General features: G+C 43.4%; 1 protein-coding gene across 2 annotated transcripts in view; it reads left to right on the top strand.

Annotated features, from left to right (window-relative positions):
- The window catches only part of LOC141111649 (uncharacterized), a 674,371-nt gene that overhangs the window by 519,652 nt on the left and 132,057 nt on the right, over window positions 1-22,662 (top strand). For both annotated transcript variants that reach the window (XR_012236466.1, XM_073603803.1), the window contains exon 6: window positions 1,904-1,991. Coding sequence is in view for 1 of the 2 variants with exons in the window: in XM_073603803.1 (XP_073459904.1) it covers window positions 1,904-1,991 (88 nt within the window). In the remaining variant the exon portion in view is untranslated. The remainder of the gene's footprint in view (window positions 1-1,903; window positions 1,992-22,662) is intronic.

Below are 22,662 nucleotides of genomic sequence, written 5' to 3'. Positions count from 1 at the left end.
AGAGACAATGATAGTACACAGATGAAAAAAAAACACCCACCCTGCAAACTCCACACCCTAGTAGGTAATAAAGTAACAATAGACATCCTACTGAGAGAAAGATATATCAGCATTTTGCACCATCTATTGATAGTTGCGATATACGAGCAAAGGTTTTCGAACAAGCCCTGCACGGTGCCGCGTAAATTATTTAATATTTGGGCAGGTCGATATTAATCAGACAGCTAATATACTGGATAGTGGGTGAAGAAAGATTTTTCCAGAACAATAAAATCGATTTTCTTACATAGAAAAGTAGTAAGCAAAATATATACTGGGTATACGTGCAAAGAACAAAGGCCTTCAAGAATCCAAGGAGACATACTTCTGGAGTTTTAGGTGCTTGAAATTCCATATTAAGTTCCAGTAGGGAATGAAAATCAGACCAGAAGATTGCTATATGGGAACACAACCAAAACAGATGCAGAAGAGTTGCAGATTCCGCACCACATTCTCGCTGGAATGTAATGGAGATGATGGATACATTTGAACTGATTCAAGCAATCAGCAGTGCTGATGATATCTTTGAAACATGTTTCAGTAACCTCTTCCGAGTCCTCATCATTGAGAGTAGCGATATAGCAAAGCCAATTCCCATAGGAGGTTGCAAAGGAATTTGAGCCCTCCAATTGTAATTGATTATAGAATGTACTGACCAATTTGTCATGATTAGGATCATACAGAAGGCATTCCAGAGGAGAAGAAATTTCCACATGCACGCCACCAAATTGGGCTTTCACAGCATGCCTTTTTCTTTAAGCACACCAAAGGAAAGAAACTAGTTCTTACAGAACACACATGAAAACGCACATGTTGATTGCATTTTGAATGAGTTATCAATGGTTTGCAACAAAGGTTTTAATGCATCTACCTATTTTGCAACACAATGCACCACAATGTGTAGATGTTTCACATCTGTGTGGAGAGCTACTATAAAAAACATGTTTATTATGATGCACCATGTATATGCTTTGGAGTGCCAATTAAAATGATGTGCATTGTAATACACAAAGAGCCAGAGGGTTAGTGATTAGCTGATCCTGATTAGTTAATGGTTGACCTTATGATTAGCTAGTCTAAGTAATTGAATTAGGGTTAAACTATTCTAAAACCGGGTACACACTAACAGTTGGTTACACGAAAAAAACACTGACTACTACGGTCTGAGACACTGTACTAACCTTGCAAGGTTGGTCCAGTGATCTCCCGCTGAGCTGTTGTGTTCTGGCAGGGGGACTGTCCCCGCCAGAACACTTCGATTAGCGTTCTTTGCCTTTGGCTGGGAGCGCTGATTGGGAGTCAGTCGGCTGCTGGTTTTCCAGCATGCACGTCCGACAGAAGCCAGCCGAACGACAGACTGACATACACGCAGGCAGAATGTCGGCCTGTATTTTTTTTTTTTTTTAACCAGCAAATGCCTCTCGACATTCTGCCTGTGTGTACAGGGCTTTAGTGATTAGTTGGAATTACGACTAGTGATAGTTAAGCTGGGTACACACATAGATCGAACTGGCTGCTAAGCTGGCTGAATTTTGATTTGCATTTAGCTTTCTCTGTTTGAGAGAAGCCAATCGTTAGATCATTAGATATATATTTTTTATGGTGAGACCCATCACCAGAGCATAAAGTGAGGGGAAATTTGTCACGATTAGGATCATACAGAAGACATTCCAGAGGAGAAGAAGAAATTTTAAAAATATATTTTTTTATATTTTACACCTGTGAGTGGAGTCGCTGCTAGGTTTTACTGTAGCAATTGTTTTCCTTACTGAAACATCTCTGCAATGTTCTTTTAGCTAGAGTATGTACTTTATATATTTTTTTTTTTTACTTTGGACTTTAAATTGAATTTTGTGTTTCACAGTAAATCAAAAGAGAAGATCATTGAAGTTTGCCTTCTGTCCACTAGAAGACGATATCGTGGATGCGGAGCTGCCAGGTATATGTTACAGGTCAGTGCTTACAAATATCCATGGAATACTTCTGTTTTGCCACTCAGTTGTCTATTTTCTGGAGTAAATAAAGAAAAAGATGCTAAAATCTGGGACTGGTGATCCAGCTACAGTTTAATAAATCAGTTCTAGTTATGTACCTGTTATTAGTTTCGACACAGATTTCAGGACATTGTAAATTATATTTTTATTTTTTAGAAGTAATTGCTTAAAGGGACCCATTCCATGCTTTAACCACTTCAGCCCCGGAGGATTTGGCTGCAGAATGACCGGGCCATTTTTTGCGATTCGGCACTGCATCGCTTTAACTGACAGTTGTGTGGCCGTGCGACATTGTACCCAAACAATATTGACGTCCTTTTTTTCCCCACAAATAGAGCTTTCTTTTGGTGGTATTTGATAATCTCTGAGATTTTTATTTTTTGCGCTATAAACAAAAAAAGAGCGACAATTTTGAAAAAAAAAAACATTTTTTACTTTTTGCTGTAATAAATATCCCCCAAAAATATCTAAAAAAAAATTTTTTTTTTCCTCAGTTATGCCGATATGTATTCTTCTACATATTTTTGGTAAAAAAAATTTGCAATAAGCGCATATTGATTGGTTTGCGCAAAATTTATAGCGTCTACAAAATAGGGGATAGTTGTATGTCGTTTTTATTATTATTTTTTTTTTATTCGTAATGGCGACGATCTGGGATTTTTATCATGACTGCGACATTATGGCGGACACATCGGACATTTTTGACACTATTTTGGGACCATTGTCATTTATACAGCGATCAGTGCGATTAAAAATGCATTGATTACTGTGTAAATGACATTGGCAGTGAAGGGGTTAACCACTAGGGGGCAGTGAAAGGGTTAAATGTGTCCTAGGGAGTGATTCTAACTGTGAGGGGGCTGGGCTTGAACACACAGGACAGTGATCGCTGCTCTCGATGACAGAGAGCAGTAGATCACTGTCCTGTCACTAGGCAGAACGGGGCATGCTTTGTTTGCAAAAGCATCTCCCCGTTCTACCTCTCTGTGACACGATCGCCGGGAGACTGGCGGACATCGAGTCCGCGGGCGAGATCACGGAGCACGCGAGGGTGGAGCGCCCGCGCCGGCACGGCTGTTAATTCAAAGAGATATACAGGTACGCCCATTTGCCCAGCCGAGCCATTCTGCCGAAGTAAATGTACATGCGGTGGTCGGCAAGCGGTTAAAGGAACATCGGCTACTTTATATTGGCACTTTGTCTCTGGGGTTGCCATGTAATTGAAGGGCCATCAGATACTGTATATCTTTTTATCTTGCTCTCCTTACTGCTAATGTCATTTATGTGTGGCCCAAGGCAATTCCTCTTCTTCCAGTGCTGCCCAGAAAGGTCAAAAGGTTGGACACCCCTGTTTTAACCACTTGCCGACCGCCGCTTGTATATTTACGTTGGCAGAATGGCACGGCTGGGCAAATGGGCGTACCTGTACGTCCCTTTGAATTACCCACTGAGCCGGCACACGTGCGCCCCTGTCGCATGCTCCGTAATTGTGCCCGGGGGTCCTGCGGACTCGATGTCCGCCGGTCTCCCGGCAATCGTGTCACAGAGAGGTAGAACAGGGAGATGCTTTTGCAAACAAAGCATTCCCTGTTCTGCCTAGTGACACAACAGTGATCTACTGCTCTCTGTCATCGAGAGCAGCGATCACTGTCCTGTGTGTTCAAGCCCAGCCCCCTCATGGTTAGAATCACTCCCTAGGACACACTTAACCCCTTCACCGCCCCCCTAGTGGTTAACCCCTTCACTGCCAGTGTCATATACACAGTAATCAATGCATTTTTATCGCACTGATTGCTGCATAAATGACAATGGTCCCAAAATAGTGTCAAAAATGTCCGATGTGTCCTCCATAATGTCGCAGTCACGATAAAAATCGCAGATCGCCGCCATTACTAATAAAAAATAAATAAATAATAAAAATGCCATAAAACTATCCCCTATTTTGTAGATGCTATAAATTTTGCGCAAACCAATCAATATAAGCTTATTGCAATTTTTTTACCAAAAATATGCAGAAGAATACATATCAGCCTAAACTGAGGAAAAAAAATGTTTTTTTTATATATTTTTGGGGGATATTTATTACAGCAAAAAGTAAAAAAATATAAGCGACGCAGTGCCGAATCGCAAAAAATGGCCCAGTCATTCTGCAGCCAAATCCTCTGGGGCTGAATTGATTAAATGCACCGTAGTGCAGGAAACAGGGCGCTAATATACAGTAGCTGATGCCCCTTTAAATGAATACCAACAAAGACAAAGTGCAAATATACTGATGCTGATGTGCATGACAGACAAATGGGGTTCTACTGCATGTAGCAGCTTTTGATTAGCGGTATAAGGCAACCACCATCATGTCATTATATGTATTGCTGTTATGTACCTATGGTTCTTTTTAATTGCACACCAGTCTTTTCTTCATGAATGTCAGGTTTTTAATCCTATACTAATAAAAATTTTAATTTTTAATATTTTTTCGTTAAACATGGTTCTACTTTTTCTATACTCTGTGCTGACATAATCCCATTATATATTGGGGGACTCTTCTTGCATATGACAGTGCAGGAGACAGGGTTCTGATTTTTACAATAACCAATATCCCTTTAAATGCATGACAGCTAAGAAGACAAGGCGCTTATATACGGTAACTAGTGCCCCTTCAAATGCAGGACAGCACAGAACACAAGGTGTGGTTATCCAGAAGCATTGAAATGGGGTACAGGATTGTATTGTATATAACACTGTTTCACAGTAACTGAGGGAACCAGTGGTGTCCCTGTACAGAGGAGAACAAGCATGTTTATTGTACTGTAGACAATATGCACAATGCAAGCCACTCTTCAGAGAGCTAAACTGTAACTTGCAGCCACCACACTTTATGGTCTACAGAATATTTCTAGAATATAATCGGAGTTTAGGTCATGGAACTACACCTTCCGTCATCATGCCTCCCACTTTCTCACCAGTGTATGTTGTGTTACTTCAAACAGGGCGCATAATTTAAGCAGTGATGGCCAGATCAAAGGCATCTTATTTCACATTTGTAGATAGAAAAAACATAGATCAAGAAACTGAGTACTGCTGTTTTGATACTGAACTAATGTATGATTTGAAAAGATGAGCATCAAGGTAAATTTCCAGAGAGATTTAAAAAAAATAAAAGTTACACAACATCTTATCAGGTTGTGATTTTTTAGTCCATTTTTTTTTTCTTTTTATAGTTTCGGTAGAACGATCGGTACTCTCCAGTCCTGCCTCCAAAGCACCGCCCCAACACTGCCCCGCCTTACCAATCCATTTACTAAAGAACAAAGAACATATTATGCAGGGATTAATATGGCCTACCTTATAAAAGAACTTAATTAAAATTGTTGGGGAGTTGTGGACAACATAGCAAACAGACCTGCGGCACACTGAGCAAAAGCTAATTTGGGGTGCATGTAGAATGCTGCCGCAAATGGTGGGCATGACCAGACTGTGCATATCAGGGGTGCCTTGGCAAAACACCTTAACCACTTGCTAACTGCCTACCACATATTTACTGCGGCAGGTCGGCTATATTGCGCAAAACCACGTACCTGTACGTCATTTAGTGCAATAGACGCTGGGTGGCTCACGCAATCGTTCCCAGGAGAGGCAGAACAGAGATCTGTCTATGTAAACAAGGCAGATCGCCGTTCTGACGGAAGAAGATCTTTGTCTTCACTCAGTCAGAGCAACCCCCACACAGTAAGAAAGCACCCCCTAAGGACACACTTAACCCTTTGATCGCCCCTGATGTTATTCCCCTTCCCTGCCAGTGTCATTAGTACAATAACAGTGCATATTTTTAGTACTGATCATTGTATTAATGTCACTGGTCCCCAAAAAAGTGTCAGGTGTCCAATTTGTTTGCCGCAATGTCGCAGTCCTGCTAAAAATCGCTGATCGCCGCCATTACTAGTAAAAAAAAAAATAAATAAAAATTCCATAAAAATATCCCATCATTTGTAGACGCTATAACTTTTGCGCAAACCAATCAATATACGCTTATTGGGATTTTTTTTTACCAAAAATATGTAACTGAATACATATTGGCCTAAATTGATGAAGAAATTTGATTTTATACATTTTATTATTGAATATTTTTTTTCAAAATTGTCACTCTTTTTTTGTTTCTAACAAATATAAAACACACAGAGATGATCAAATACCACCAAAAGAAAGCTCTATTTGTGGGAAAAAAAGGACATCAATTTTATTTGGGTACAGCATTGCACGGCCGTGCAATTGTCAGTTAAAATAACGCAGTTCCGTATCGCAAAAAAATGGTCTGGTCATTTAAATTGCCCAAAAATTGTATACAAGCCAGCGGGTGGATCAGGGTTGCCTTTTAGTTACACAAAGCCACAGATTTTCATTGTGCACCATTACAACTTTCTACCCACTGGCATCCTCAAAACCAATGACATCGGTTGATAAGGTGGACATCGGGCATTTGCACAGCATCCTTATTTGTCCTACCCCTGCCCCTCTTCATCAGCACTGGGGTTACATCAGCTGAGTGAGGGAGAGAGACTGAGCAAGAAGAGAAACATTGGCATACTAGTCAGTACCAGTGTGCAAAGGTGTGTTTGCTTTGGAAGAATAAATCACCTTTACCATTGGGTGTCCTTCGTGTGTGAATGTTGTATAAAACATAATGTTATAAAATAGTTTAGTTGGTTACATTTTAGAATGGGGTGCTTTAGATTGTGCAGAATTTTAAAGCATGTCATTACTGAACAAAGGTTGAGAAACACTGGTGTAAGGGACAATGATGTATGCCACAATCCTTGTACTTACAAAATACTCTTCAGGACACAATAAACCTCAGCACAAAAGCTCACTTAAAAAAATGACTTTTCTATTTAATATGCTTTTCTGCATCCAAATCCTACCTTAAAGTGGTTTTAAAAGCTGAAGGTATTTTTTACCTTGATGCATTCTCTGCGTTAAGGTAAATAAAAACCTTCTATTGTCAGCTTCCCCCCAGCCCCACCAAATACTTAACTGAGCCCAATCTCGATCCAGCGCTGTGTCCGAGTGCAGCAGAGCTGCTCTCTCTCTCCTTCCTCTCTGGGCTCAATGAGAGCAGCAGGAGCTATTGGCACCTGCTGCTGTCAATCAAATTCATTGATGAAGAAGCAGGGGGGCAAGACCAAGTTGTAAGTGTGCCATCATAGGAAGCGGCTTTCTATGGCGGCACACAGAGAAGAGGATGAGCTCAGAGTACCAGCATGGGACCCCAGAAGAGGAGGATTGGGGCTGCTCTGTGCAAAACCATTACACAGATCAGAGAGCAGGTACAGTGCTTTGCAAAAAGTATTCATACCCCTTAAATTTTCCACATTTTGTCATGTTTCAACTAAAAACGTAGTACATGTATTTTATTGGGATTGGCACATAATTGTGAAGTGTAAGAAAAATGATAAATGGTTTTCACATTTTTTTACAAATAAATATGTCAAAAGTGTGGTGTACATTTGCATTCAGCCCCCTTGAATCAATACTTTGTAGAACCACCTTTTTCTGTAATTGCAGCTGCAAGTCTTTTTGGGGATGTCTCTACCAGCTTTGCACATCTAGTGTTATGGAAATGATTAAGAGCTCCAATCGAGCCCAAGGTTATCTGCTGCTGTCTCTAATTGGAAAGTGTGGATATGCATGCATATAAAAGTAAACACTCTGAGACACGCTCAGCTCCATTACTTTTTACACTTCTAATTTATTCAAGGCGGTGCTAATGTTTTATACACACAAATACGTCATTGCTATGTTAGTCTAATAGGTACATCTCATTGGTTAAGATAGAAAAGAAGATGGAGAATCTTCATAACGAGGTTTGGCTGTCCTTGGTTTTATCTTCAGTTCCGCGTTCTTCTGATGTGTGGGATGTAGGGGGTACCCGCCATCTTGAGAAAATATAGGAACAGAGCAAACCTGTATACTTATATAATGAGTAAGGAGAAAAATATGTATGCACATAAGAAAATAGACATTTTCAGATTACTATTATTATTATCTACATCACATTCCTTCACAATCCCCCCTAAGATGACTATTTTCTCTTTTCTGTCCCTAATACTAAAGGTCCTACTTTTAGCCTGGCCCTTCTCCTCAGCAACTCTTTTAGGCTGTATATAGAATTGGGCAGCAACTGTTCACTTCCCTCCTCGATACAGCTGGAGAGGTGCAGTCAGGCGCTATCTATCCCTAAAACCCTATAGGACTGTGAGATTATGGACAGGGAGTGACTGTAGAGGAGTGAAGGGTTTGTCATCTTCCATCATAAGGTGGTCCTCTTCTTCTTGGTGGAGAAATGTAGGTGTGTTATTGTCTACAGCCTTGCTCATTAACTTTTTACGAAAGGTAGAATACAGCATACAATCAGGGCTAAAAGAACCAGGATTATTAATACCGTTACCCCTATCTGGACGAGCACCTTCTGCCACCCACTCATCCAGCTAAAGTATTGATCCCATGGGTCTGTGATACCTGAGTTCTTCTTCAACTCCAATGACAGATCTTCTAATTTCTTTATAGCTAGAGTAACCTTACCATTTGGGCCAGTATTATCAGGAATGTATGTACAACAGGTTCCCGTTTTTTTCCTATGATTTTACAAAACACCTCCTTTCCCAGCTAGCACCATGTCTAAGGCCATCCGGTCCTGGAATGTCATGTAGGAAGTGGGGGCTAACTGGTCAGCAATTCCCTGGAGGGCATCTTTAGTGTAATTTACAAATCTCTGTTGGTTATAATATGTGTAGTGTCAGGTCACCTAGAGGCTGGGTGACAGATGCACACCGTTGGGATCAGAAGTGCACCGCAAGGTAGTGGACCCTACGGCTGACTGCTGCGGATTGAACCCTGGGAGGTTCAGGAAGCAGGTCTACTGGATCACTGACACAGATCCCACAGGGAGCTAGAGCATAGATTCCCCAGGGCGCAGAGTCTAAGAGCCAGCAGGTGTTCACCAGAGCCTTTAATGGTAAGGATGGACTGCGCTGCAGTCTGGCTCCAGGTCGCGGCCCCCAGGGTCTCACAGCTCACGCTCACGGTAGAACCCAGGAGAAGAGGAAGGAGGCAGCAGGCTAGAACAACAAGGAAAGTAAGGGACAAGCCAAGGTTCAGGGTCACAGGCAAACAGGGATGGTCGGGAACACGCCAAAGTCGGTAACAGGAATCAGATGTATGAAACACAGCATGTACACACAGAAGCTAACACACAATGGTTGATCATCACTGCTGGCTTGCGGTGCACAGGTTAATATAGGGTTCCCTGATAGGGCCTGGGGTGGGGCCATGCTTAGAGGAGAGGTTACAAAGCAGTCAGGTGAGGGTCAGCTGGTCTCTAGAGATGAACACATGGAGACAGGTATGCTGATCGACAAACTCTATTGCATAACCATGACATGTAGTTAATCCAATCTACATTCTTGCTGACAGTTGTTATGGGGATCAAAGACTCAAAACCAGCTTTTACCTGATCCCTGGCTTTAAACTCATCAGGGACCCCCCTTGTAACCCTTATGACATCTATGTATACATGAGGGTCAAAGCTTCCAGAGAGAGCTGCTCGCTTCCTCCTCTGACTGTGTGCTGGGTCAGTGTATGTATCAGGGGTATCTTCGGTTAGGATATGGGGGGGCATAATGACCTTTGCAAGGGCACATTCACTGGTCCAGATTCCCTCTAGATCAAACTGAAAAAGGATATGCAGCACCCGAAAACACGCTCTCCTGCAGTGATAAGCGTGCATTCAGGTGTTCTTCCTGGCCAACTTGACTGAGGTGGCTGTGGTCAGCAAAACTTGGAATGGACCATCATATCTTGGCTCAAGGATCTCCAGACAGTAGTTGGTGTGTTCCTGTATCTAATTCAGGATCTGGAATGGAAGAAAACACCTGGACATGCATTCAGGTTAATTCTCGTGATAATGTGGTTACATAATTAGTCAACACATCAGACTGCAACTGTTACTGTTGTGGAAAGTAACAACCAAGTCTGGGAGCTGAACCAAACAAAATTTCATAAGGGGATAGGGCATGTTTCCCCTGGGGGTGTGTCTGACACTGAACAGGGCAATGGGCTAACTGTCTGGCCAACTCATGTTAGTCTCTTGGGCCATCTTTAACATCCTGTTTTTAGTGTCCCATTCATCCTTTCTACCTTCCCGCTACTTTGAGGGTGGTATGGGATGTGTAGTGCCAACTGAACCCCCAGTGCTGCCCAAATCTCTTTAGTAAGGGTTGCTGTTAAGGCTGGGCCCTGATCTCTCAATATCACCTCTGGGACCCCAAATCTACATACTATCTCACTCAGTAGTTTCTTAGCTGTGGTCCTGGCAGTCGTGACCACTTCCACTAGGGCGTTTTCAAATCTGCCACTTCTTGGCACTTGAGAATGATCAATTTGCATCCTCTGGAATGGGGTATAGGGCTTTTGCCAGGTGCTTCTTCTGTGTTTTTTTCCTGTGCATCCTGGGTTACATTTGGTGCAGATAATGCATTATCTGCAGAAGTTGTCGGTCAGTGGAGTAACTCTTGGTGCAACACTTGTTGATAAGAGAGTTCATAAAAGTCTTTGTCAAGTGGGCAGCTCAATGTGCCCATTGCACCACGGCTGGGTACATACTCCTGGGTAGACAAGGCTTCTTGTTGCACTCGAATAGTCCATTTCTGAGAGTTGCTCCTCTCCGTTTCCAGCTTTCCTTCTTATCCGGACTTGTTGTTTCCTGTAGTTCTTTTAGATAAACTCTGTCCACTGGGAAAGTCTGTAAGGTAAGCACAGGGTGGTCTTCTTCTACCACCCTGCTGTCCACTTCCCGTGGACCACCAGCTGTCTGTTTGGCAGCTGAATTGGCTAGATGATTGCCTCGAGCTTCCTTTGAGTTCATTTTGTCGTTTGCTTTACTCAGAATAGTCACTTGGGTTGGGAGAAGCAAGGCATCAATCAAGTTTTCACAGGTGTTCCTGCAGCGTCAGGAATCCTCTGTCCTAGATAACACCATAATGATGGGCAATGCTGAAAGCATATCTTGAGTCCATATGAATGTTGGCTCTTTTTCCCTCTGCCCATTTACGTGCTGTAGTAAGTGCTTACAGCTCTGCCTCCTGTGCAGACATCACCGGTGGTAAGGCTTCAGCTTGTAGAACAGTGTTTTCAGTGGTGACCGCGTGTCCTGTGTGGTCATGGGGTGACAAATCAAGACTCTACTCCTCCTCCTCCTTTCCCCCCTCGAGAAGTGGAAGAAGGGTGGTAGGGTTCAGTGTTTGACAACTTAATAGAGTACTGCTGTCCAGTAGGAGGGAACACAGGAGTCTTAAGTGTCTGGTAGTGGACAAGTGTTTCGGCTGGATCTTGGTTGAATATGGCAACAACGTCATGGGGAGTAAGCAGAACGAGGCAGTGTCCGAGGACCAAGTTCAAAGTTTTGTCAAGCAAGGCTTGTATAGCAAAGCCAGCTCGCAGACACAATAGGCCTCCTCTTGCTACCGCATCCGTAGTCTGGGAGCCCTAGCGCCTGAGATGGCACACTTGAGGGCCTCAAACTTAGATATTTCTTCAGGAGACATCTGGAAGGGTCTGATTGCAGAGCATCAGTAGGAAGGCTTCTGGAATCCATGCTCTGCACTAGGAAATTAGTCCAAGGAAAATGACAGGTGTTGAGCACCACTGCAATTTGGGCTTTGAGGCTCTGCAGCCCTGGTTGGCAAGATAGCACAACAGGCTTTCTGAGGTGACTTTAACAGGGGGTAAGTCAGCTGCACAAAGGAGAAGGTCATCAACATGTTGGAAGAGAATCACTTCCGGGTGTTTCTCTTGTCATGTGTCAAGGATGATAGCCATAGCTTTTGCAAACTGGCTTGGAAAGTTCTGTGCCCCTTGTGGCACAACTGTTTAGGTATGTTGCTGTTTCTTTCCGTGGATGAATGCAAAAAGGTACCAGCAGGAGGGGTGAGGGTGTACACTGAAGAAAGCGTTTGTAAGGTCCACCTCTGTGAGGTACTTTGCAGTCAAAGGCATCCACAGCAGGTACCTGGTTCTCTTTTTAGGATTCTCTTCTTGGGGTTATTGTGGTTTCCAGGGCAATGATGCGCCCTCTTTTAGCTTGACTGAAACTGGTGGCACCTTTAAGTGACCGTTGTCTTCTGGTCCTGTGGACCATAGGCACGCAGGGATTCTGTCAAGTACTTCCTGCAGTATTGAACTTGAAGTTTTTGCTTCATTAAGTGTCGTCAGGAGAGGCAAAAAAAAACACAAAGCAGATGAGTCTTCCAAACATAGGGGAGTATGTAACTTCATCCCCCCTTCAGGCGTGTCCTGATTGAGGCCTGTAGTCTGGACAACACATCAGCTCCTAGTAAATGCAAGGGACATGTAGAGGACACCACAAATCTGGCAAGCAAATCAGGAAGTGGACTGGAGCGGGGCACCCCATCCATTCCCACGCAGGAAACGTGTGTGTCTCTTTTCATAGTGGGAGAAACTCAGATCATCAAAGGCCTGTACGAGTTTAGCATGATACTTCTTCACAGACTCCCCTTTATCTTGGGTAATATCTTGGATTGTGGTGGTCTGATCCGTCAACTTCTCCTTTGCCCAGTCGTGGAGTTGTGCACAGAACTCCACGCCTGAGGTGTAGGAAGTGGCACTTGTCAGGCAGGCATCATTGAAGGCTGTCTGCATAACTGGCCAAAAGACATATCCTGCTTTGATTTGGCATAGGCTGATCAAGTCTCTCCAGGCAGCTGAGTAAGTTTCTTATATCTGCACTATCCTGTGGTAGAAGGGAATTGGCTACTTCTCTGGGTCAGGCAGACTTGTCACTAAGGCCGCTGCTTGTGATGGAGTAAAAGCGACATACATCACTTTTGCCCCTTCTGGTAACCGAGACTGTTGTTGGGGCGGGGGCTGGCAAGGGGCACTGTTCTTTACTTTTGCCAGCATGTGTTTGAGATCCTCTCGGAACTGTGAGTCCGGAGCCGGATTGGGGGTTAAATCAGTGGGTGGCCTTGCTGCCTGCTGTTGGGCTTCCCTCTCAGACGCTTCTTCATCATTAACATATCCGGCCTGGGAATGTGATGCTTCCGTTTTGGGGAAGACAGGTGTGTGGTATGAACCATCCTGGTTTAAAACAGGGAGGGCTGGGTACAGGCTGTTTAAGCTCACTGGGTGTACCAAGATGGCCGCCGGCAGGAAGTGCACTGGGCTGGGTAGAAAGTGAAGGCATGGGTGCACTAAGATGGCCGCCGGGCTGAGTTGTCACAGTGGGTTGTGCTTGGGTGGTGAGAAAGGAGTGGTTGTTAGACGGAGGGCAGTGCTGTCCCTCCCCTCCTTTTGTTTCAAGTTCCAACATAGCGTGGTAATTTCACATACTGTATCATCAACTCTGTGATACACATACATAATACAATCGCCATCTTTCTTAACTTCCTTTATCCAATTTTCTTTATCACACAGGATTTTTCTCCCTGTTTCTTTAGCAACATAACTTTCGCCACTTCGTTCAACTTTGTTAACTATTTCAACATCTTCTTCTCTCCTTCTTTACAATATCACATTCTTTTCTCTCTCTGTTTCTCGGCTAACGGCTTGAGAGGAGAATACATACAACCAAGGGGTTAATATTCTTTCTCATTGCTCCTTATCAAATTCCTTGGGTGGGGGCACATAAGACTGCTCTTCTAGTTGCTACTGTCTGCTATAACCCTGTAATGTACGGTTAATCTCAGAACAAGAACAAACACGATAGGGGTAGTGAGGAGCAACGGCCCTCGACCCAACAGATCCCCTGGGCAGCCCCCCCTCCGACCTTAACCATTCCCCAACCCCTCTCGTGTATAGCAAACAGTAAACCACAAATACACTCACGACAGGACATTACACCTGCCACTTCTTCGAACTGCAAAATTTCAGCAGGCTAAGGTAACCTCAGGGGCAGACAACTCCCCTTAAACCCAGTTAAAGGCCGTCATTACAGTTACTCCCAGAGGCCGACAGCTCATCTGGGGGTGAGACATCTGTAACGCTTTCAGACTGCGGGGTGCTCCAGCAGCTGAGATTTCCCTCAAAGGTCCGACAAACCCATGAGTAACCCATCCCATAACCAACTGCCACAATAACCCATCTCACTCCAGAGGCCGACAGCTCGTCTGGAGATGAGAACACACATGTAGCACTTTTAGACTGCTGAGTTTCGTAGCCCAAAGAATGGCAGACAGTGAACAAATACAGACAGCAGAAACCCATTGGCAGGTTCATTAAAACAACCTCAGGCGAGGAAATACCTGCCTCTAAGACAGTCTCAGCATACCGACAGAATCCAGCGGTCAACCGAAAGATAAGCAAGTCGTACAGTGGTAAGAATATAAAGAAGACTTACCGGTACTGTTAGGGCTGCGCAAACCCCCGTCTCATCTTTCAATTAACGCTCGAATGCTTATCGCGGTATGACTTCGACTGTAGCCTGAGGTCCCGGGTTTCGGCACCATCTGTTATGGAAATGATTAAGAGCTCCAATCGAGCCCAAGGTTATCTGCTGCTGTCTCTAATTGGAAAGTGTGGATATGCATGCGTATAAAAGTAAACACTCTGAGACACGCTCAGCTCCGTTACTTTTTACACTTCTAATTTATTCAAGGCGGTGCTAATGTTTTATACACACAAATACGTCATTGCTATGTTAGTCTAATAGGTACATCTCATTGGTTAAGATAGAAAAGAAGATGGAGAATCTTCATAACGAGGTTTGGCTGTCCTTGGTTTTATCTTCAGTTCCGCGTTCTTCTGATGTGTGGGATGTAGGGGGTACCCGCCATCTTGAGAAAATATAGGAACAGAACAAACCTGTATACTTATATAATGAGTAAGGAGAAAAATATGTATGCACATAAGAAAATAGACATTTTCAGATTACTATTATTATTATCTACATCACATTCCTTCACACTAAAGAGTGACATTTTTGCCCATTTTTCTTTGCAAAATAGCTCAAGCTCTGTCATATTGGATGGAGAGCGTCCGTGAACAGCAATTTTCAAGTCTTGCCACAGAGTCTCAATTGAATTTAGGTCTGGACTTTGACTGGGCCATTCTAACACATGAATATGTTTTGATCTAAACCATTCCATTGTAGCTCTGGCTGTATGTTTAGTGTTGTTGTCCTGCTGGAAGGTGAACCTCTGCCCCGTCTCAAGTCTTTTGCAGACTCCAACAGGTTTTCTTCTAAGATTACCCTGTATTTGGCTCCATCCATCTTCCCATACCCTTTGACCAGCTTCCCTGTCCCTGCTGAAGAAAATTATCCCCACAACATGATGCTGCCACCACCATGTTTCACAGTGGGGATGGTGTGTTCAATGTGATGTGCAGTGTTAGTTTTCCACCACACATAGTAATTTGCTTTTATGCCAGAAAGTAAAATTTTGGTCTCCACTGACCAGAGCAGCTTCTTCCACATGTTTGCTATGTCCCCCACATGGCTTCTTTGCAGGACTTCTTATGGCTTTCTTTCAACAATGGCTTTCTTCTTGCCACTCTTCCATAAAGGCCAGATTTGTGGAGTGCACGACTAATAGTTGTTCTGTGGACAGATTCTCCCACCTGAGCTGTGGATCTCTGCAGCTCCCCAAGAGTTACCATGGGCCTCTTGGCTGCTTCTCTGATTAATGCTCTCTATGCTCGGCCTGTCAGTTTAGGTGGATGGCCATGTTTTGGTAGGTTTGGAGTTGTGCCATACTTTTTCCATTTTCTGATGATGGATTGAACAGTGCTCCGTGAGATGTTCAAAGCTTTAAACTTCTTCACAACCTTATCCCTGACCTGTCTGGTGTGTTTCTTGGCCTTCATGATGCTGTTTGTTCACTAAGGTTCTTTTACAGACCACTGAGGGCTTCACAGAACAGCTGTATTTATACTGAGATTAAATTACACACATGTGGCCTCTATTTACTAATTAGGCGACTCCTGAAGGCAATTGGTTCCACTAGATTTTAGTTAGGGTATCAGAGTAAAGGGAGCTGAATCCAAATGCATGCCACGCTTTTCAACTATTTATTTGTAAAAAATGTTGAAAACCATTTATCATTTTCCTTCCACATCACAATTATGTGCCACTTTGTGTTAGTCTATCACATAAAATCTCAATAAAATACATTTATTATGTTTTTGGTTGTAACATGACAAAATGTGGAAAATTTCAAGGGGTATGAGTACTTTTTCAAGGCACTGTAAGTATGACATGTTTGATGTTTAAAACAAACTACTTTTCAATCACTTTAAAGAAGAAGTTCAATAAAATGTAGGCACTAGAATAAGCAACTGTTGAGACAATAAACACCTAAATAAGGAGTATAAAATGTGCAGTGGTCAGAATAGGCAATGCACAGTGCAGAATACGGAATAAGGCTGTGTTGATTAGGGAATATGCAAAATATGGAATAGAGCGATAATGAATAGTAACATAGAATGCAGAATACAAAATAAGGCATTGTGGAATAGTGCATGTACAGTGCATAATATGGAATAAGGCAGTGAGGAATATGGAATTACAGTGCTGAATACAGAATAAGGCAGTGCTGAATAGGTAGCATACAGTGCAGAATACAAAATAAGGCAATATGTAACTGGGAATGCACAGTGCAGAAGAGGGAATAAGGTGGTGTAAAATAGGGAACATACAGTGCAGAGTTCAAAATAACTTAGTAAGTATGTAAACAGGAAGGGTACAATGCAGAATATGAATAAGGTGGTGTGGAATAAGGAATATATATAATATATAAAAAATAAATAAATAAATAAAATATATATAATGTGAAAATATATAATTATATATATATATAACGCACAGTGCATAATACAGAATAAAGCAGCGGAGAATGGGAAACATAGAATATGGAGGAAGTTAGTGTAAAACAAGGGGGTATAGTGCAGAATATAGAATAAGGTGGTGTGGAAAAAGGAACACGCAGGAGAGAATATGGAAAAAGGTGGCACGAAATATGGAACATACAGTACATCACAGTAATACAGAATAAGGTGGTGAAGAATAGGGAATGCATAGTGCAGAATACAGAACAAAGTGATGGGGAATGTACAGCTCAGGATATGGAAGTTAAATCTCCCTCACCCCCCTCTCCCCCTTCCTTATTTTTTTCTTATGACGGTGGATTTTTCTCCTCCAACGTATTTACAAACTTCAAATTACTAAAAGATAAACATGAATCTGCAGATGATGTCCAAGGTGGGGTGGGCTCGGGGCAGGAGATTTTCTAGGAACCCGAGATGATATTTTTTTTGGCAATACCCTAAGCCCTGTTTCACACCAATGCGACTTGTTATTCAACTTTGGACTTTGAAGTCACATGCCAGGTTGCAGCCCATGTATTTCAGTGGATGCATCTTAATTGCCATGACTTAAGTCACAGCAAATAAAAATATAGTTTCTGCACTACTTTTGTGTGGCTCTCAGTGCTCTTTTATACACTAAAAGTGGAGGTGCATACCTCCGACTCATATTACTCTAACAATACAGCTGTAACCTAATTAACCTAATTAACATGAGCTAATTAACTAATCCCTTTAGACAGCCTAGATGATTCAGACATGACCTTTAGGCCAGACTGGCCATCTTGTAGTTCAGAAAATCCAATCAACATTATCACAATAGCAGAGTTAATTAAACACAAACAACAATGGGATCTAATGACTCTTAGATCCCATACTAGAGACTTATTTACAATACACATTTTAGCAGACAACAGATAGGTAGCTGGAATTGATGACATTAGCATTTAACAGTAGGAGTCCCAACAGTATGAATCAGTCACTATTCCAATATGGCAAATCCAGGGTCCCCCAGAGTCCCCCAGAGGACCCGAATCCACAGTAATACCACCTCAAGGGTCCCCAGGCTAGGTCTGTCACATTTCTCCCCTTTCGGCGGGAGACTAACACAGGAGGAGACCCCAGACGTGTTGACTCCGAAGTTAGTCAGAAGTTCCAGTTCTCTAATGCCTGTACCCACACAGTACCCCAAACAAATTGTTCCAAACAAAGCATCACTCAACCTCTGCCTCTCTCAGAGAACATATCTGCCGCTGGGGAGAGGCCTGGACTGGCCCTTCTCCCTGGAGTCCTTTCTGCCACTGGAGAGAAGACAGGGTGTCTGGGCTCACTCCGTCATGCTGTTGGGGATCTGGGCCGACTGCCCAGCATCCCTGGGGTATACCGGTGGAGACTGAAGTCCCATCCACCTTCACAGGAAATCCATCCTCTGTTAGTTGAGGGCAGAGGCCAGCAGTACTCGGCCCTGTTGCCAGCCCTCCTGCTGGAAACCCCACACAATCTGCTCCAGCTAACTGTTGGGGAGGGACAACACACACCTCCTCTCCCTTCTCCCCCTTTATCTGCTGCTGGGAAGTGATTGCCACTTTCTCACCCTGAGGCTCTGAAACTGCCACAGGTGTGGGGCAGAGGTCTTGGACCCTCTGTTCGGTTGCCAGCGCTTCAGCTGGGGAAGTTCCTTGTAACTTCACAGATACTTCTGTTGGTGCTGGGCAGAGCACAGTGAAGTTTGGCCCTAATAACAGCTCTTCTTCTGCTGGAGGCTCACCAGGTTGTTCTTCCTCAGCAGAAAAGTCTATCAAATCCCCTGTCTCTGCAAATGGTGTCTGGGGATAAAGGTTCACCATCTCCTCTCCGTGGAACCCTGAAGATGCTATCAGTGCTGGGCAGAGGTTAGCAGAGCTCTGCCCCGTTGTCACCACTTCAGCTTTGGGGATAGCGATCTCCAGATTTTCCACTGCCGATTCTCTGGCATTCTGCTGGACAGGCACATTCCTCCATCCAAGACCATCCAATGCAGAAACAGGTTCATCAAGGTCAGTCAGCACTTGCTGCATCCGCCATAAGACCTCCGCCTCCATAGCTGTGGGTGCAGGTTGGCAAAGCACACCGTTACTCTGCCACATTGTCAACTCTTCAGCCAGGATTTCAGAGTTGTCAACTGGTATTTCTTGATAGTCCCAGGCAAAGGGAGCCCCACCATGCTGCTGAGCAGAGTCTAACAGCTGTCTGTAGGCAATCTCAAGCTCCCATTCCTGAATGGCCAGAAACTCCAAATCTTCCTGTGCCCAGTGCACTTCCGAGACATTGAGTCTTCGCTCTCTGTGCTCCATTATTTCCTCCAAACACCACTCCCGGTCACTCCCAAAGTCAGGGTCCCTGGACAGCCTCCAGTATAACAATCCCAGGCCATCGTAGTCAAAGCCTTCCGTGGGGCTGTCATCCGCTGTCCACGGGCACACTTGGGCTACATACCGCATTTCTGCCCAGATCAGCCTGCTTAACTCGGCTGTCCACTCCTGGTTCGACTGTTCCCCCAAAAACAGCATTCTCACTTCATACTGCGACCAGTACCTCACATGGATGGAGAGGAGAACTTTTCCCTGGTGTCGCTGCTCACGGGCTAGCGCTTCCTTCCAGAGTTCACAGCGGATAGAATCAAACCATCCTAGCAGGACCTACTATGATACTGGTCCTCTGTGCTGTATCTGCATCTCTTGCAACCTCCTTCTGAATTCCTCATCCATGGTGGCTGGTATCTCTCCTCTCCTGCTATCTGGACCTTGGATCCAGGTGATGGTTTGGATGTGTTCACGGCAAGGAAGCACGATCCCACCATTCCCTCTAAGGCTCTCAAGTAAGTCTTTCAGCGTGGCTCTCCTGCAGGCTAGTTTGGAGTGTCCCAGTAACTGGAGAGCAAATCCCACGGCTGCCAACCAATGTAACGAGCCCCGACACTCCACTCTCCCGACACTCCTCTGCAGCTATTGAATCAGATTGCAGATCGCACGTCTGATGGTTCAGTCATCCGATGCTCCAGGATTAGAACCATAGCTATGTGCCGTTCTAACCCAGTTGTGATAGCTCAGAACAAACACCAGGCAAGGCTGTATGTAAGTTCAACCAGGACTCTCCTTTATTGCAATATACAGGCTCTTTTATACACTAAAAGTGGAGGTGCATACCTCCGACTCATATTACTCTAACAATACAGCTGTAACCTAATTAACCTAATTAACATGAGCTAATTAACTAATCCCTTTAGACAGCCTAGATGATTCAGACATGACCTTTAGGCCAGACTGGCCATCTTGTAGTTCAGAAAATCCAATCAACATTATCACAATAGCAGAGTTAATTAAACACAAACAACAATGGGATCTAATGACTCTTAGATCCCATACTAGAGACTTATTTACAATACACATTTTAGCAGACAACAGATAGGTAGCTGGAATTGATGACATTAGCATTTAACAGTAGGAGTCCCAACAGTATGAATCAGTCACTATTCCAATATGGCAAATCCAGGGTCCCCCAGAGTCCCCCAGAGGACCCGAATCCACAGTAATACCACCTCAAGGGTCCCCAGGCTAGGTCTGTCACATTTCTCCCCTTTCGGCGGGAGACTAACACAGGAGGAGACCCCAGACGTGTTGACTCCGAAGTTAGTCAGAAGTTCCAGTTCTCTAATGCCTGTACCCACACAGTACCCCAAACAAATTGTTCCAAACAAAGCATCACTCAACCTCTGATGATTCAGACATGACCTTTAGGCCAGACTGGCTGTCTTGTAGTTCAGAAAATCCAATCAACATTATCACATTAGTAGAGTTAATTAAACACAAACAACAATGGGATCTAATGACTCTTAGATCCCATACTAGAGACTTATTTACAATACACATTTTAGCAGACAACAGACAGGTAGCTGGAATTGATGACATTAGCATTTAACAGTAGGAGTCCCAACAGTATGAATCAGTCACTATTCCAATATGGCAAATCCAGGGTCCCCCAGAGTCTGTGTGTCCTGGGGGACCAGGACCCGAATCCACAGTAATACCACCTCAAGGGTCCCCAGGCATACAGCTCACAAAGAGCACCATTCCCCAAATGTCAGGGCCCACAATCGATCAGCAAGAGGCTAGCATACAGTCCCCTCCAAAAGTCTCTCTCCCGGCTAGGTCTGTCACATGTGCCTATATATATATATATATATATATATATATATATATATATATATACACACACACACATTCTAAATAACTGTAAACATGTAAAAAAGTAGTAGGGTAGTGGATGGTGTCAGTGGACAGTGTACAGGCACACCCGGCACACCCCCTGCGCACGCCTATGGCTATAAATTAAGTTGAAGTTCAGTGTGTAAAATAAGTATCCCCAAGCAAAACATGTTTTCGTACTTGGTGGAGAAACCCTTGTTGGCAAGCATAGAGGCAAGATGCTTCTTTTAGTTGGTGACCAGGTTTGCACACAGATTTTGGTCTACTCTTCTTTACAGATATTCTCTACATTTTTAAGGCTTCTTGGCTGTCTCTTGCAACTCGAAGTTTCAGCTTCCTCCATACATTTTCTATAGGATTAAGGTCTGGAGACTGACTAGGCCACTCCATGACCTTAATGTGCTTTTTCTTGAGCCACTCTTTTGTTGTTATGGAGGTATGTTTTAGGTCATTGTCATGCTGGAAGACTCATCCCTTGAGCCACTCTTTTGTTGCCTTGGTGGTATGTTTTGGGTCATTGTCATGCTGGAAGACTCATCCACGACCCATCTTCAGTGTTCTGGCTGAGAGAAGAAGGTTCTTATCCAAGATTTTACAATACATGACCCCGTCCATTGGCTTCTATACCTTTAGCAGAGAAACAGCCCCGAAGCATATTGTTTCCACCCCTGTGCTTGACTGTAGGGATGGTGTTCTTAGGGTCATAGTCAGCATTTTTCTGATATCTGTTTATAAAAAGTGAAATTTTGTCATTTTTTCCTAAATATCAAAATATTGATTTGGACAGTTTTACCTATTTATAAAGCTGCTGTGGGCAATGTCTCCACTGATTTTTACTATATTTTGACAGAGGTAAAATAATTTCACAAATTGTTTTGTAGATAGATTCTGCCCATGTGAATTTGCTTTCAATATTTCAAAAAAATTAATTATGCCAAGCAGAATTAACCATGATAGAAAGTATAAAACAGTGCTGGCAGCCTATATTATACAATACACATTCTGGTTATTAGTGCCTTATACATCAATGTGTTTGTGACATACAAAATCAAAATACAACAAAATTATATATAATATAATATGCACAAATCTGTAAAGTGCTTGGTGCTTCTATAAAAAAGTGCAATGGTGATTCAAAATTTTGCAAAATGTGAGGTGGCTCCCCCTTCGGTGACCCCACTCACCAGAAACAATAAACCCTCAGCTTCACAGTCTGGGATCAAAAAAGGCAGTGATCTATTGTAGGATGGTTCCTCAGCAAACTCTTCCAATAGGTTGCTTTACGACAGAAAGGATATGCCACACTCCATAGATGGTAAAATAGAGAAAAAACCCATAGTGAAATACCGCTTAACATAAATTATCAAGCACATTACAAGCACCACTTACAGGATATTTGGAGCCGGAAATTACGTCAACGGTTAGCATAAACCGGAAGTATGTCGACGTGTTTCGCCCCTCCTCCAGGGCTTCATCAAAGGACATCACTTCCAGTTCCATTGCAATCTATTTATACC

The sequence above is a fragment of the Aquarana catesbeiana genome, linkage group LG11, assembly GCF_042186555.1.
Source record: "Aquarana catesbeiana isolate 2022-GZ linkage group LG11, ASM4218655v1, whole genome shotgun sequence".
In the NCBI taxonomy this organism is placed as follows: domain Eukaryota; kingdom Metazoa; phylum Chordata; class Amphibia; order Anura; family Ranidae; genus Aquarana; species Aquarana catesbeiana.
The sequence above is the reverse complement of the archived record's forward strand: the minus strand, read 5'-3'. Positions and strand labels throughout refer to the sequence as shown.